At 52.5% G+C, this 17,439-nt stretch overlaps 1 protein-coding gene across 1 annotated transcript in view; it reads right to left on the minus strand.

Annotated features, from left to right (window-relative positions):
• Window positions 1-1,748: 1,748 nt before the first annotated feature.
• The window catches only part of NOS1 (nitric oxide synthase 1), a 114,093-nt gene continuing 98,402 nt past the window's right edge, over window positions 1,749-17,439 (minus strand). Inside the window, exons 21-29 of the mRNA XM_042910389.1 lie at window positions 14,951-15,144; window positions 13,095-13,264; window positions 10,347-10,557; window positions 9,557-9,644; window positions 7,395-7,516; window positions 6,176-6,324; window positions 4,947-5,141; window positions 3,189-3,307; window positions 1,749-2,023 (exon numbers count right to left, since the gene is read on the minus strand). Coding sequence (XP_042766323.1) covers window positions 2,008-2,023; window positions 3,189-3,307; window positions 4,947-5,141; window positions 6,176-6,324; window positions 7,395-7,516; window positions 9,557-9,644; window positions 10,347-10,557; window positions 13,095-13,264; window positions 14,951-15,144 — 1,264 coding nt within the window. The 3' untranslated portion in view covers window positions 1,749-2,007. The remainder of the gene's footprint in view (window positions 2,024-3,188; window positions 3,308-4,946; window positions 5,142-6,175; window positions 6,325-7,394; window positions 7,517-9,556; window positions 9,645-10,346; window positions 10,558-13,094; window positions 13,265-14,950; window positions 15,145-17,439) is intronic.

A 17,439-nucleotide genomic window follows, 5' to 3' on the forward strand; every position in this document is an offset into this window, starting at 1 on the left:
GCGAGGTTTTTCCTAACAGGGATTCTGGCAAAGGAGAGAAACACATCAGACCGATCCCCAGTCTTCTCCCCGGGCATCATGAGGCAGCTTGTGTCGGGAGTTGAAAGGCGTTTACTCTAAAAACAAAACTCCTTTTTGGGGACGAAAGATGCATCCCTGTTCTTTAATCGCTGCTTCCGACTCCCTGACACAATGAGATGATGTTTCCCGCTGCCTGCCTGCTACTAGAAAGGCAGGGCTATACGAAGAAGATGCACAGAGGAACTTCACACAAGTACTTATTTGGGGACGGGGAAGCACGCGCAGAGCTTGGTCTGGAGAGGGAAGCGCTGATGAACTCCTCCTTGAATGACAGGTGGAAAAAGGCGAGGTCTAGTTTGCCCTTTGCCTTGAAGAATCTCCGAGGTTGTCCCCTCCTGGGGACGCCTCTTTGGCGCCCCCTGTCCTAAGTCCCTTCTAGAGAGGGTCGGGGCACTTTCTCTTTGGCAGGCCCCCCAAGCGGAGCATCAGGAAATGCCCACTGTGCCCTACAGAAAGGCGAAGCTGTCTCTCTGTATGCTAGAAGACAATCAAACAGAAGCACCCACTGTCTGAAGGCTCCCCTTCCAGCCCTGGGGACCCAGGGCAGGCCCCTCGCACTGAAGACTGCTGGCCATTTTTGATTGGAGTCAAAGTTCGTTAATGTGCCAAAATTATTTTATCAGGCTTGAAACCACGGGATCACTCGTAGAAGTCCAAGAGCGTGTGGGGCAGGCCACCCTGGGTCGTGGTCCTCGTACGAGAAGCTATGTGAAGCCTCGTTATGGCTTCCCTCTCCAACTACCCTTTTGGACGGGCTTCTGTGATTTCCTTCCTAGGGCAGATCGGCAAGTCCCCATTTGGAGGAAAAAAAAAAAAAACACCCCAAAACAAAACAAAACAAAAAACCCGGCGATGAGACTCTTCCTTGAGATGCTCTCCAGTCTCCACCACTTTAAAGTTTCATCTATTCATACTCTTCTTTTTTTTTTTTTTTTAGCTTCATCACATTACAAGGGGAAACTGAGGACAAGTGACTTGCCCCAAGTCACCTGGTGGCAAAGACAGGAACATTACTTCCCAGACTTGCGGGTAGGATTATCTGGGGAGGGCCAAATCAGGTGATCCTATCTGGGGCGGGCAGGGTAGGATCAGGGAGGGGGTTTGCTTAATCCTTGAGATGGGTTAGTTTCCCAGAGAGGGCTCGCTCACTGGTGCGTGCTGGGATCTAAATGCATGCAATTCTGTGAGCCCCTTTTTGATGGAGATTTCCCCTTAATCGTCACACTCCCTTCTCCCTGCCCTTTGCAACCGGGACCGTTAAGGTGCTTCAGGGATAAGAATTTCAGGAACACGGAGCACAGATCTTAAGTTATGGACACGTGAGGAACCAATACAAGGCCAGGGCACGGTTTGGGGCACTGAGAGGCTGCTGGCAACACGCCTGTCCAGGGGAGAGGGCAGACGACGGGGACCCAGGCCTGTCACATACGTGCACATACGTGCACACACACACACAACGAGGACGTCATCATAAAAAAAGGATGGGGGGGGGGGGCTTCAGCGGCAGAGGGACTGGCTGGGACTCTCCTGACCAGTCCCTGCAGCCTCTCCAGGGGAAACCCCAGAAAACAAGCCCTAATAGGAGCGACGGCCATGTTCCAGTGATTTCATGCACCAGTGATTTGCCCTTGTCAGGAAGAGAGAGAGAGAGGGGGACACAGTTTTGTAAGAGCCACTGTGGATTATAAAGGCATTGCATTGCAGCAGGAAAACTCAAGGAGAAAACCCAGGAGGGCCAAGGAAACCACCGAGGGGTGGGGACCCAGAAGAGGAACAACCACGGTGACAGGACGAGAGGGACAGCGGGGGCCACGTGGGGTCCCGTAGGGAAGGTTCAGCAGTGTCCACGCTTAGGAAACCTGCAGCCGCCCCTGCCGGAGCACAGGGGACAGCCCCCCGGCCATCCATCTGGGCAAGAGGAGCCAGTTAGGAGCTGAAAACTCTGTAGGAAGACAGGGAGGGAGGGAGTTAGTGTCACAGAACAGAGCTGCTCTGTTTCCTTGCAGAGCCCCAGGGAAGCCACCAAGCTCTGGGCACAGGGCACCAAGCTCTGCCGTTTCTTCTGTAGCCTGCCCACCCCCCACCTCCCCCCCCCCCCACTCCTTGCCCCCAGCTGGGGCTCCTCTGGAATGAACAACACAAAGGGCCAGGAAGAGGGACAATGAAAGGGGCTTTCTGACAGCCAGAGGGGTTGTAATCTGAAAGGCAATCAAGTGTGGGCCTACTGGACACGAAATATGTCATCCTAAGAGGGGAGAAAGGAGGCTGCTTAAGAAATGGGGCGTCTTGGGGCGCCTGGGTGGCATCTGAGTTCCGCTCAGGTCATGATCTTGAGGTTTGTGAGTTCAAGCCCCGCATTGGGCTCTCTGCACTGGTGGCGTGGGGCCTGCTCGGGATTCTCTCTCTCCCTCTTTCTCTCTGTACCTCCCCCACTCACATGCGCGTGGGCGCTCTCTCTCTCTCTCTCTCTGTCAGAATAGACAAACTTAAGGAAAAAAGAAACGGGGTGTCTTCCCTCTGCTACCAAAAACGAGACAGCCGAATTCCCACTTAATTCAACACAAGGGGCATCCGGTGGTGGTCTGGAAGTTCTCTGTGGCGGGAATAGGGTGAGCGACCTTGCAGTCGCAGTTCAAAGGTCAAGGCCTTCAGATAAGGTTGAAATCCTGAGACTCAATCCAGTCTCGCGACGCCTCTGACTGTTCCCAGCAACTTCCAGAAGGCCGGTAAACTTGTCATAATAACACCAGTTGGGATTTGTGTGGATGAGAATGTTCTGAGCGACTTGGGGGGCGGGAGCAGTGGCTACAACACGCCTTCCCAGAGGCTGGAGCCATTGTTCCACTAGGGGGCGCCCCAGGCAGACGCTGGGCACCCAAAGCCCGGGTTCCCACACATGGGGGGGCCTCAGAATCCCCTGAGGGCTTTCTAAAACACAAACCGAGGTTCTCGCTCCAGAGTTTCAGAGTCAGCAGGTGTGGGGGGGCCTGAGAATGTGCATTTGCCCTCCTCCCTCTCCCCTCCCCCCCCACATTGTGGGAAAGCCAGCGTGAAACGAAGCCTGACACCCCTGCCCGCCCCTTGCCCACAGGATGGAGGCTGCTTACTCATCAGTGTCTTTTTTGCTCTCCTCAATGAAGGCAATGGATTCAGATCTAAGGCGGTTGGTCACTTCATATGTTCGCAGGGTGACCCCGAAAATATCCTCATGGTACCGGTTGTCATCCTGGGGGACAGAAACAGCCCTCAAATGCCAGCCAAAGGCGGGAAAGGGACAGACAACGCTGACACCCTGGAAAGAAGTCGGTTCCTAAAGAAACAAGATGTAACCCAGCGCCCCCTGGAGGATCTCTGGCCTCCAGGGCTGCGTTTCACAAGCGGTCTCTCCAGCCCAGGGCGCAAAGAACATTTCGCTTTGCATCCAGAAAGAGAGCTGCTGATTCTGAGGACAGAGGGAGTGAGGAGGTCAAAGGGAAACCTCGCTCCCCTTCTCTCCCTCCTCCTGTTCCTGCAAAGTTCAGCTCTGGGCATGGCTGGGTGGAGTGTAAAAGGCATCACAGCCCGAAGAAGCCAGCAGAGATGGGAGAAAAGAAAAGTGCCCGTTTAGCACTCAGGGAACACTGCACAGCCACCAGAGTGGAGACTTGGCGGGCACACATGAGTTTATCCAAAGACGGGCATCTTTGCGCAGAAATAAACAACCAAAAAAGAGGAATCTCCTCTGGGGATTCAAGAAACAGCACAAGTGGTGATGGATTTCTGGCGTCTAAGAGTTTCTGGAGAATGTGGGAGCTCCTTCAGCAAACTGAGGGGCAGGCAGCAAGAACATCCTCCCAGGGCCGTGTCCTTGAGGATTTAACAAGGGGGAAATGTGCCCCACTGCTGAGGCAGGGCACTGGTTGGGGGAACAACGCGGAATCACAGTGAAGCACAACGAGGCACAGAGTTCAGTTCTGGCACCCTTCGGTCCTGAAGGAAGTTGCACATTTGTAGAATGGGTTCACCTTTAGTTGGGGTAGTCTTTGAACCTTATTTTGCAGAGGTCCGGGAATCTATGACAGTGTCTCCAAGGCTCATACCAAAGAGATTGAGCGATAGGAGCTCTCTGCCGCTCCCCTTGGATCTGTGGCATTTCTACCAGAAAGTTCTTTTCTTTTTCTTCTTCTTCTTCTCCTTCTTCTTCTTCTTTTTTTAACCACCTGGGGTTTAGCATTAGATTTAGGGCAAGACTTCTTGTGCAAAAAAATGTTTAATGCTCATTTAGGGAAGAAGGGGGAAGGATGGGATCATCTCTGGAGCTTTGTGGAGGCATGGGACTCGGTTCTTCCTATTTGGGGCAGCTGGTCACTCAATCAGGACTCTGCTTGCTGGGCTGCTTCTAGCCTCTGTGCAAATTAAGTGAAAGTACCCCTCTTTCTGGGGTAGACACAGTTCCGTGCCAAGGTAAATGGCTCTGTGCAAACATAGGGTGGCTGGCCTTAGACAAACTTTTTTTTGTGCAGTGTTCAACCTGCACCACCACGCAGGGCAGTGCTGCAGCTTGGTTCTGGGGGCAGGAAAAGTTGGGTGTGGATGGTTTCTATCTAGCTACCCAGCAGCCCACTCACTTGTTATTTTCACACAGCACTGCCGCCATCCCTATTTAATACCTGCACCTGCACTGACCCAGCGCCCAGTCATCCTTCCTTCTCTCTCAACTATGCTCTGGGGCCACCAGTATCCTCCACCTTGAACCACACATGGGAAAATGGAGCAGCCAGGGGTGTCATCAAGGCTCCCCCGATCACTGAGACAGGCGGGGTGAGGAAGAGGAGACGGGAACTGGATGCCAGAAAAGGGATCCAAGAAGCCGGCCTGTCACTCACCCTCAGCCTGCTGATGAACACGCCGGCATCCTCCGCTGAGAGTTTCCCTTGCTGGGTCATGATGCGCTGGATGGCTTTGAGGACATCGGCGGCCATGGTGACGTCCCCGCAGACGTAAATGTGGCCCCCTTGCTCCTTCAGGGCTCGGTACACAGGTTCTGCCAAGTGCTCCTGCAGGATGTCCTGAACGTACTTCTGCGGGGAGCAGGAAGAGCCATGGGGAGGAGCTGGGGTCCGGTGCAGCTCATTCCCCCAGGGGAGCGGAGCCCGACACCCGTGACCCCAGGGGACTGGGAGGAGTGAGTAAGACAGCGAAAGCCAAGCCAAGGGTGTGCGAACGGGGCTCAGCTGTGCTAAGGACCCTCTAGGGGGGAGGACACACCCCAGCGCCACCCCCTGGAGCAGCACAGAGCAGGGCACTATCTACCTGCTCCCCTCTGCAACGGCCAGCGGTCACCCACGGGCTGGGAACGCCTGTTCTCCGCGAGGTGCGGGTTTCGCGCCTGCGGGCATCCTGGGCTGGGGTCCCAGGGAGGCCCCAGGCCAGACAGCAAGAGGCGGGAGGGGCGAGGGGCTCTCAGTTCACACCCGCACAAACCCAGCACACCGGTTGTCAAACAGCCGCTGCCCGGACCCTGAGTGCCCACCCCACCCCAGCTGCCCTGGGCCCTTTCCGGGGACCGCCCCCTGGGTCTCCCCAAGACCCAGCAGGAGCGTGCTCCAGTCCGGTGACCTGTGACCATTCTGACGGGTAGTGCCTCTAATGGACTGTTAAATGTGTTTTTCGGTTTTTTATTATTCATATTTTTAAATATTTTTTTTATTCTGGTAAAATACACACCACATATAATGAACCGCTTAACCCTCTTAAAGTGGACAATTCAGTGGCGTTTCATATACCACAATCTTGGGCCACCAGCACTCTGTCTAGTTCTAGAACTTATTCATGACCCCCAAAGGAAACTCTGTGCCCATCGGCAGTCAGCCCCCCGTCCCCGCAACTCCTGGTAACCAACAAATCTGCTCTCTGTTTCTATGGATTTGGCTGTTCCAGATATTTCATAGAAGTGGCATCAGAGGATATGGGCTGTTAAATAATTTGAATCGGTATTTTTGTGCTCCTGCTTCCTGAAGTACAGAGCAATGTTCCGCAGGAGAATTCGGGAAAGGTGGGGGTGTCTGCAGGTGTTGGGCTGGGGTGTGGGGACTGTGAACGGGCCGGATGTTACCTTTGGTTTGTCTGGCTCCCGCGAGTAGGCCGTGTAGAGTTCTCTGAAGACCCCCTTGTTTTTGGCCTGTAGAGTTTCCTCCCTGTAGATGTGGTCTATCTTGGATTGCCGGCACCCAAACACCAGGACCATGGGGCAGGGGCTCATTCCTGGGGACCGGGAAGATCTCGTGTCACTGACAGCTCTGAGGCCTGAGCTGGGGCTGTGGGTGGTGATGCCAGGGGTGGGGTGCTGAAAGGCTTGGTGTGTACCTTGCGGATACAGGCACACAAGCACGGGGACAGGCTGGGGTACATACACACACACGCACATGCACACACTGAGGGAAGCAGGTACGGTGTGCTCAGGGTCTCAATCCTTCCTTCTGCCTGCACCCCCTGGCTATTTAGCACCCCCCCCCCCCAATTGGGTAGTGCTAGAGGCCTAGACTGTGGAGCCATACTACCTGGGTTCAAATCCCAGCTCGGTGTGATGGTGGGCAGCTTACTTAATGTTCTAGGTGTGTATTTCCCCACGTGCAAATGGAATAAAAATAGCATCTATCTTCCAGGGTGACTGAGAAGTAAAACAGGGGAGCCCAGCATGTGGCGAATCCTTTATCAGTATGAGCTATTCCAACCAGAATGACTGGTCTAGGACGGAAGCTTATTATTATTATTATTAATATTATTTTAACTTGTTTTTCTGTCTTGCTCATCGTTGTGCCTGTGGCACCCACAACAGCGTTTGGCATTTCTCACACGCTCAATAAATCCCCGTTTAACGCATACTGCTCCTGTGGGTTTCTTGCTCTCTCTCCTCCCAAAGCTGATGTGTTGTGTCTCTCACACAGCAAGGCTTGCCCTCGAGTGACCACCTTTGGGACGATCCCACACCCACACATGCATTTGAGAAGGCTTAAGGTTTATTCTTCCAGGTCTGCGTGACATTTCAGATGGGTCCTATCTTAACGGTCAAAGAAATGTCCTCTGGGGATGGAATTTCAGGCCTGAGGATGAACTGGGTTGGGAGAGTCGTTTGGATGTGTCCTTTGGAGTACAACCGTGGACCTCACCTATGGGTCCGGTCAGTACTATGACCCCCCCCCCCCCCCGCCCTTCCCCAGGCAGTGATGCAACAGAGAGGTAACGCCATCATTCGTCTGGGTGGCTGGGACACAGGCAGGTGTCCCCGGGTCCAGGCGGGGTGGAAACCCCACGGCTGCTGAACTCTGACCCACCTTTGTGCTGGATATCAAATTGTCGCTGCTGCCAGAAGCTTCGGAAAGGGGCAATGCCAGTGCCTGGGCCAATGAGGATACAGGGCACTTGGGGATTTCGGGGCAGGTGGAAGCTGGGTGCTCTGGGCAAGAAAGAGAGAATCAGAAGGCTGGCTGAGCCCAAGTCTGATCAAGGATGCCTGACCGTCTTGGTAACTCAGTGGGATCGCACTCTTCATGTGGGGTCTGATCAGAGTGGGGGGGGTCCCAGAGATTTGGGGAATCCCCCAAACAGGAGGTAGTCTGGCTACGACTCCAATTCCCAATTTTCCTCGTTGCTGGGCTAAGCCGCAAAGGGCAGTGGGATCGATTTAACTCAGGGTTTCCCAGCCTCAGCACTCCTGACATTTGGGGCTACACACTTCTCTGCTGCGAGGGGGCGGGGTGCCCCGTGCGATATTGAGCAGCACCCCCTGAACCTGTACCTACTAGATGCCAGGAGCACCCTCTATCTGTGACAAGCAAGAGTGTCCACATAATTTGCCAAATGTGCTCTGGGCAGGGGAGAATCCCCTGCTCTGAGAACCAGTGGGTTTTTTTTTTTTATTTTTTTTTTAACGTTTATTTGTTTTTGAGACAGAGAGAGACAGAGCATGAACGGGGGAGGGTCAGAGAGAGGGAAACACAGAATCTGAAACAGGCTCCAGGCTCTGACGCAGGGCTCGAACTCATGGACTGTGAGATCATGACCCGAGCCGAAGTCGTCCGCTTAACCAACTGAGCCACCCAGGCACCCCGAGAACTGGCGATTTAACCACCCGTGAGATCTCCCAAGATCAGGGAGCAGACTGCCGTGTATAAAAGAACCACGGGTGGGGGAGGGTGTTTAAAGTGCCGAATTTTGGGCAATGCAGCAAGTCTGGGCTCAGGATACTATATTTTTGAAGCACCACGGGGGGGTTCTCACGCTGATGGCATATGGACCATCCCATGAGCACTCTACTCCCAGCAGCTGAGAAAAGTCACTGGTCGAGACCACTGCTCAGGTAGAGAAATTTCTGGGTGCCAAAGCAGGAACCTAGCGTGGGCTCAGGTATATCCTTTATTGTGAAAACTTTTTTAAGTTGTATTTTTTATTTGATTGTGGTAGGAACACTTCAATGAATCGTACCCTCTTTTTTTAAAAAAAAATTTTTTTTCAACGTTTTTTATTTATTTTTGGGACAGAGAGAGACAGAGCATGAACGGGGGAGGGGCAGAGAGAGAGGGAGACACAGAATCAGAAACAGGCTCCAGGCTCCGAGCCATCAGCCCAGAGCCTGACGCGGGGCTCGAACTCACGGACCGCGAGATCGTGACCTGGCTGAAGTCGGACGCTTAACCAACTGCGCCACCCAGGCGCCCCGATGAATCGTACCCTCTTAACAAAATTTTTAAGTGCACAGTATAGCACTGTTCACCGTAGGCAGGAATGCCCTTTTAAAGTGAGTTTGGGGGCACCTGGGTGGCTCAGTCGGTTAAGCGTCCGGCTCCGGCTAAGGTCGTGATCTCGCGGTTTTGGGTACGAACCCCGCGTCGGGCTCTGTGCTGACAGCTCGGAGCCTGGAGCTGCTTCGGATTCTGTGTCTCCCTCTCTCTCTCTGCCCCTCCCCAACTCGTGCTCTGTCTCTCTCTCTCTCTCGCTCTCTCTCTCAAAAATAAATAAACGTTAAAAAATAAAAAAAAATAATCAAAGTGAGTTTGGGAGGAACAGCTCTGATCGATGCAGGGTGGGGGTGGGGGGATGGCTTGGATCTTCCCCATCTCCAAGAAAGTGGGAAACGGATAGGGTGGCCGGGAGACATCAGATAGAATTTCCACAAGGTTGCCGATTCCAGGAAAGCGGATATTGCGTTTGCCCGGCCGTTTCCTGCAGCCCCAGCATCCAGCCCAGTCCATGCACTTGATACATATTTGTTACCTTGACCTGACTTGAACTGGAGGGCTTGCCCAGTTTCTGCTGCGTCGCCCTCCCATGATCCCACTGACTTAACAACTTGGAGTGATTCGGAGTGTTTGCTGATCTCCATTCTGTCTGACTCAGCCATTTCTCTAGAACCCGCGGGGCTGGTCCACCTACCCCACCTCAGGACATCCATATGCAGATTTGGGACAACGGTCATTCCTTTTCAGTTGCCACTCACCCTCTCACGAAACAGGGGACCACTTCGTCAGCCGGTATCCGATTGAGCCAGGAGGAGCACACGCCGTGGTGAATTGGTCCTTCTCCATCTAGCAGAGGAACCAAGGCGGTCTGGCGCGCCTCCTGTCCCCAGGGTTCCCCGTCCCCGGCTTCCCCGCTCCCTCCAGAGCAGAAGGCCCAGAGCCCCATGCCAAGTCTGTGCCTTGGAATTCCTTGTCTGGACATGGTATGGTTGGGGTGAGCTCACGGCTGTGAAACCGCCCAGGGTTCCTGTGGGTAAGGGTGGGTCGGATTCAGATCCTGCCACTGACTGAGGTCACGGTCAGTGTGCTCTGGGTGACCTTCCAGGATGCCGGTCTCAGAGCTTCCCCAGGCACTGTGCATTTTAACTGCTTTATCAAGGAGGGAAAATACAGGAGGAAAACGCTAGGGTATCTGACTGACCTACAACCAGCTGGACATCACGCAGCAGGGAGCTCCCCACCCCGAGGGATGGGTGGGGTGGCTTGTTTGAGTCGCTGCCTTGGTGGGGGGGGGGGCGATGAGGAGATGACAGTAAAAGGGCTCTCAGGCTTGGGGAGTAGAAAAGAATTTCAAGCGCACATTCTTCTCGCTTCCTGATTCTGCACCGGGTTGGCTCTGCCTGAAGGGACGATCCACCTGCCCTGCCCCTTTCCCAGCTCCTGGCCTTGGGGATGGGTCTCCTCCCTGGGGACTTGGGATTTGGCAGACCTGCAGAGGCCCCTGGGGGCAAACGCAGACCCGGAGGCTCTCCCAGTGCCCTTGCCCACCTCGGGTGTGGTAGGAGACAACGGCCACGGTGAGGTGCACCTCGTCAGGGTACATGTCTGGGGAAGAACTGATTGAATAGTATCGAGGCTGCAGCAGGGACAGCTGGGTCAGGAGCAGGGTGGTGGGCATCTGGATGGACGGGAACTCTTCCAGCACCTCCACGATGGTGGGGTTCTTGCCCCATTTCCATTCCTCGTACTCCTGCAAGCCCTGTGCCAAGGAGAGGGACACAGGACTCGCACCCGCCCCGGTACACACTTCCAACGAGGGCACCAGGATGTCCAGGGAAGGTAATGAGCCATCATAAATGATGGCTAACATTTATGCAGTAATTACCCCGTGCCAGCTTTTAATTCTTACGACCGTATGAGGCAACGGACAAATATGGACGCCCTTTGGCTTTAAGGCAGTGATTCTGGGTTTTGAATCCAGGTGGGGGGTGGCAGACTTCAGCCCGACAGGGAAATGTGGCTTAACCACCTGTTTCGTAGGAGCCTAGGAGCTGAGAGTTGTTTTTACGTGTTTGAACGGATGGGAGCTGGGGATGAAATCAAAAGAATACTATTTCACGACACGAGAATGTGATATGAATTTCAAATTTCTGCACCCACAAATGAGGTCTGATTGGACCCTGGCCACGCCCACCCACTTAGGTGCTGTCTATGCTTTTGGGCTATAACAGGAGAGTTTACGGGGTTGCGATAGAGACCTTAGGCACCGTGAGCCTAACATACTTCCTACCTGGCTGTCTATGGGAAAAGGTTGCTGACACCCACTTTAGGCCGTGTGGCCCCAGAATCTGCGCTCCCAACTATTATAGGTCCTGCCATATGTAAAGGTCAAGAGAGAAGGACCTGGAAATGGAAGGAGTTGTGACTCGTTGATACAGAACTCAGACCTGTGATCTGTGAGTTTGCAGGGCTGGAGACGATGCATCTGCAGAGAGCATAGGTCAAGTTTAAGATGGTGAATGACAGCCCCAAAGGAATAGGTTAGGGTGTGGAGGACCATGTTCAGGGGCATGTGGACAGCACAGCCCCTCTGGGGCTCTGGAGTTATTTTTCCTACATCTCAGAAGCTGCCCTGGGCATTCCCTTATTGCTTACATGATGCTCAGACTTTGAGGAATAAAGTCTATTATAAGTGCATCGTATAACAAAGCTTTCCCCCATGTTCCTAAAGGCGACCCTTGCTCTACTGATAGGGTATGGCACCCTTAAGGATGCGCCACCCCCCCAGACCTCCAGTCTCACTGATCTCTAGCTTACAAGGGTGCAATTAGCCAAGAGCCTCAGGAACTGCTGTCTGAAATGGACACCCACTAGAAACAGACATGGGTCACCGGTGCTGGTCCTTCCGAAGGCTGCAGCTGCCGTTCTAGATGCTTCCATTCAAACTTCCTTCCCTCTCCTTCACTTGGGGTCAGACTTGCTAGAGGTCTGATGGTTCTCCCAGCCTTACCTGAGTCTTTGCCATTTTTCTCTCACACAGGTGTTTCCCTTATTCAAAATCCTCACTCATTTAATCCCACCTTAGAGTTTGTGCTCTTTGGAAGAAATGGGCTAAGACATACAGTTTATCAAATTCTACTTGAAATCATCCCGTCCGAACAGTGCTGATCTCTGGTGCCTCTTCATAGCAGCCCTGACTCATTAATTACACCTTTAAATTAAAGTCATGCATGTACACAGCGTAAAAAGTGAAACAATTCTGCAAAGCTTATGATGAAAATTAATGCTCTGACTTCTCCAATCTGTTTCCAACTTTCCAGAGTTAACCCCTTACAACTCTCTATAAATGTTCCTTTTGGTGTTACTTTTCTCACTTCTAAATACAGGTGATCCTCAAACAACATGGGTCCCTCAAACACATTTTCTTTTCTCTAACTTACTTTATTGTAAGAATACGGTATATACTACATATAACATACAAAATGTGTGTTAATCGACCGTTTATATTCCTGGTAAAGCTTCCAGTCAACCGTAGGCTATATTTGTGGCAATTCTGGGGGAGTCAAAAGTTATATGCGGATTTCTACTACATGGGGGGTGGTTAGCACCCTTAACCCTGGTGTTGTTCAAGGGTCGACTGTAATGTGCATTCTTTGAATTAGCCTCTTCCTCTCTGCCCATCATTCAGTGCCCTCTCCTGGACAGCGGAAGAATGCTAAACCAACGTTGCTTAGTGGAGAGGAGCCCCCACTGGGAGAAGTCTGGGTGGCCCCCCTGGGTAGGATTCTACTGAGCCAGGTTTTGCAGCAGCTTGGGGCAGGGAAGCCCTAGGCTTCAAACCAAGGGTGATAGAAGTGTTTGTTTGATTCATTTTACCATCAGAGGGGCTCCTATATCTTGCAGTCCTACCAATAAGTCCTCTGCTTTGGGAAAGGCCTCTCTCTAAAACAGGGCCAAATGGGATTCTCTATTTCTTTTCCTCCTAAGTACGGGCTCAGATAGAACTCATGGAAGCTCAAGAGTTGCGAAGGAAGGAGGAACAAGAGTTAGCACAGCAATTTCTACTCGGCCAGAGAACTCTGAGATTCAAAAGAGTTACCCTCGTTCTGTCAGACCTTAGTTAGAATGAAGGGAGATGGTCAGGACTAGCCAATATGGCGGCCGCCTGCCAACAAAAATTGGCAACTCTTGCTCAACCCTGCCACCTGCTGGACAGCTGTGGTTATAGTTCTATAACTCTCCACCAACTAGGAGGTGAAAGGTGCCCTTGGGGGTTGTACAAGGCCAGGGACCCACCTTGCTGAGGACCAACAGTCGCTGCTTCTCTTTCTCGCTGGTGGCCAGGGACGCAAACTGCTGCAGCTGCAGTGGCGTGGGCGGCGTGGTGATGTCCAGGTAGTACTTGAAGGCCTGGAAGATGGTGCAGGGCGGGAGGCGGTGCTCATCTGTCCAGTTACTGATGACGCCTATGGAGGTGAGGGGTGGACGGGGGAAGGAGAGTCTGAGCTCCGAGGGCTTAGGTCCAGGCCAGGAAGGCCAGATTTGCTTCTGGGACAGAGGACGGGGCCGGTGAGCCTTGGCTTGCCACCTTCCATGTTCCACATCTACACCCAGGGTTCTGGGGACCACGCGATCACCTCATCTATGCAAGGCGCATATGCAAAATCAACTGAGCAAACCAGTTCAAAAATAAAAAGAATAAACCATTATTAAAATAGCATGAGACAGTCCCGTGGCATTCTATGCAGTGAGCCCCCCTACTGAACACAAGCTATGGGTCTATTTTGGCTCTGTCTGCCCTCTCATGGTGCCAGCCTCTCAAACCTCTCAGTGGGATTTCAGTATTTAAAATTGCAAACATACCTAACACTTTCCTAGCACTTTCTCTAGGCCACGTGCTATTCTCCAGTAATTCATTTAGTCCTTACAACAATCCTAGGTGATTGGTGCTATTATTATCATCATCCCTGTGTTGCCACTGAGAAAAAAGGAAGAAGCACAGAGAAGTAAAGGGATTTGCCCGAGGCCACACAGCTCATAAGTGTGAAGTCAGGCAGCACTGCTCCAGACCTCGTTCTGACTACTGCACCGTAGGGCGTCTGTGTAATTTGCACCTGATATAGCCCCTAAACACAAGCCTTTACTTTATATCAGGGGTTCAACCCAAGATAAAAAAGCGCTAGTCCAACACCAAGGAAGAACTTGGCTGGGTAGGATTTATGAAGATAAAGTGTTGTCTCTCCAAAGTGGTATCTTTCTTCTTCTTTTTTAAAAATGTTTATTTATTTATTTTGAGCGGGGAGGAGGAGAGAGAGAGAGAGAGAGAGAGAGAGAGAGAGAGAATCCCAAGCAGGCTCCACACTGTCAGCACAGAACACGAACTGTGAGATCATGACCTGAGCTGAAATCAGGAGTTGGACACTTAATTGACTGAGCCACCCAGGCGCCCCCAAAGTGGTATCTTTCGGTGGACTTTTCAGCAGGGCTCTGACCACATACTATTTCCACATTCTGCTCTGACGGTACACCCTAACTCCTTCGGAAAGCTGATATGTCACCAAATCAGGGGCTGTCACGTAAGGTCACTGTGGTTCCTCATACCTGAGCCCTAGGCTTACCTGCGCCTACTGAGCTGAAGCACCGAGACCCATTCGCCTTTGAAAGTTCTTCAACAGGAATGTCAAGGATGGTCACCGAAATGACCGGAACCTGATCTAACGAGGCCAGAAACGTGGTTCAACCTCTAGTGGGCCATCGAGCTGCATATAGTGCCTTTTCATTTTAAGAGGAGGGAGGGGTACTCAGCTGCTACTTATTCGGTGGGCAGTGAGGCGGTGGTGATGAAGGCAGGCAGAAGCCCCTGCCCCCAGGGATGAGCTATGGATGTCCTGGTCTCATGGACGCTGGTCCATGGACGCGGGCTCAGCCAGTTGGGCCAAGGTTGTTCAGCCATGAGCCCGGGAGGAGTTTTCAGTCTCATAAACTGGAGGTGACAGAGACCCATTCTGCCACCTGGCGTGGTGATGGGGAAGAAGGACGGGTCTCCTCCTCTCCACCCCCCCCCTGCCCACGCACTGCCCCTGGAGCCCCCGGGGGAAGGGGAGGAGCCTCGGGAGCAGCCAGGTGGGGTGCCCGGCCCTGGCCGTAGTTACCCAAAGCCGTGTTCCGCTCCACGAGAAGTTCCACCTTCACCAGCTGGTTGACTGGGGGAGCATCTTCCAGCCGCTCCATCAGGGCGTTCACGAGGTCCTCGCGGTTGCCAGGGAAGACGCCCAGGTGGTCCCCAGGCTGGTACTGCAGCTCCTGATTCCCATTGGTGTGGAGACGCACGAAGATCGTTGATCGGCTGGAGGGGAAGTCGAGGAACAGGTGGATAAGGGTCACCAGCTACTGCCTCCTCTCCTTGCTCCTTTGTCTCTTCCTGTGGCTGCCATCCCCCTCCTTCCATTCCGTGAGGCCCCAAGTCCTCTGCCCCCATCATTCCACACCACAGGTTTTGGCACCCATGAGCTCCGCGTTGCAAATCCAATGGAAAGTTCCGAGCGCTCCTCTTGGTCATGGAAGACGCACTGGGCATGTCTGCTCACTTCCTCCTTCTCAACTCCTTTGTCCTGGATTCTAGCACCCCAGGCTCTCCTGATCTTCTCTCCTTGGCGGCTCCTTCTTGTCTCCCCAAACTCCGGGCATGAGGGTACCTCAGGGTTCAGTCCTCAGATTCCTTGCTTTTCTATCTTCCTTCACCTGCCTTTCTCCAAACCACTTACCGCCATCTGTCCTCTAGTAGAGTTTACATCGTCATGTGGTTTGTGGTCTGGCCCCCTGCCTGCCCCCCTGGCCTCCAGGGCAATGTAAATTCTAGACGGCAAGGAATCTGTTTTCTCCACTGCTCTATTCCTGGCAAATAGGACCGTGCGTGGCACATCGTTGGTACTCAAGAAATATTTATTAGATGAAGAGACCTCAGACTCCCAGGGTTAACCAGCCGCCATAACAGACTCTGTTCTCAGTACTAATTGGGGTTCTCCCAGGAACCACTACCCCATTGGAGCCAAGGTAGCCGAGTCCCCATTCTGTGTAATGCCGGCTCTCCTGGGAATCCCAAGCTCCACCCCTCTTCTGTAAGTGGAGGGTCCCCATATTGTCATGGAAATGAGAAACATAATTGGTCTTTGTTATGTGCAAATCCACCAATATAAGTTTGAGAGATCTAAGGAGAAAACGCAGAGAGAAATTTATTTATATCTGTCAGGTACTTCTCTTTTGCATTGGTTTTTGAATTTTAAGGGCAGAAGGCGTATGCCAAGTGAAGGCTTCAAGAATGAATTCACAGACTACGATCATTCTGGTCCTTTACAAAGTTTTAGTACAGATCCACCTGGAAACTTGGGGGCCCCATCACACTTTGAAAATCAGATTCTTCGTACTCTTTGAGTCTGCATTTCGACCTGCTTTTCTTTGTTGCTAATTGGTTCTCAGTTGATAGAGACCCTTCGTATTCAATGTGAAGTTTCTACATTCTCCACAGAATGTAAATCAACACTTGAATAGATCAATGGGACTCGCTATTTAAAGGAGTCTCTGGCACACCCAAGAAGCCTTTTGTGCTGCAAATAGCCACCATTATTAAAAAGAGTTGTGCTGGCACATTCACTTTTGCAAGTATTTTCTTGAAGCAAGGCACCCCCGTCCTTAGTCTGGTGGGGAAATTGATGGCTGAAATTGTGAATGGTGTTGTCAGGGTCTGGGGTCCCATTCTCTTTTCCTGGACAGATTTTGCTATCCCTGGGACACTAATCTTGTCAATTATAAGGACTTGCACGACTGATTCTGCTCTAAGTTCATAGGGATTTCTGGTTCCTGGAGAGCAAAGACATCATCACCTCCTGCCAGTTCCACGATCAGAATTAGCAGAGGCTGAGAGCCAGCAGGGGGCGCTGTGGGGCTGCTCATTTCGGAGCCTCTCGCGCCAACCACAGGAAGCCTTTGAAAGGCCCGCAAATCAATTCCCACTTTCTCCTAGATCATCACGATTTCTTTCAGAAGTATATTCGCCTCCGTTCTGGGCGGTACAAAATAGAAATGCGGAGGACCCGTACTTGCTGAGCTGGCTCACGTTCACAGTCATTTCTCCCAAGTCCTCCTGAATGTGACATAAGGTGGTCAGGCCGCCAAGGGGCAGGAATGGGGAGGCAGCTGGCAGGTTAGCTGGGTGGGCCCAGGCTGTGCCCCAGGCTGGGAAGTTAACCCCGGGGGACTCTGCAAGCCTCTGATCAGGCATGACTTCCTAAGCCCAGCGCTGAATGGCTGCGTGGCCCCAGGACACCCTGATGGGCTGGTCCTTGAGACTTTGTGGGGGCAGCAGATTTCCCCCCAACCCCTCCCCAGTTGCACTAACCTGGAGACCAGTTGTCTGAAATCTCAGTTGGGGGGGGGAGGGGTTTGTAAGAATTGTATAGGATTTTGTAAGCTTTTTTTTTTTTTTTTTTTTTAAGCTTGGGACACATATGGGCCATTGAGAAGTACAGAGGAAGGGGAGAAAGGGAGGGACGGGAAGGTAGCAGTCATTTGGAGCCTCACCATCCCCTCCTCCAGAGTATCCACTGCTTGTGATTTATATCCACACACGGAAGCATAACACACG

The sequence above is a fragment of the Panthera leo genome, chromosome D3, assembly GCF_018350215.1.
Source record: "Panthera leo isolate Ple1 chromosome D3, P.leo_Ple1_pat1.1, whole genome shotgun sequence".
Classification (NCBI taxonomy): Eukaryota; Metazoa; Chordata; class Mammalia; order Carnivora; family Felidae; genus Panthera; species Panthera leo.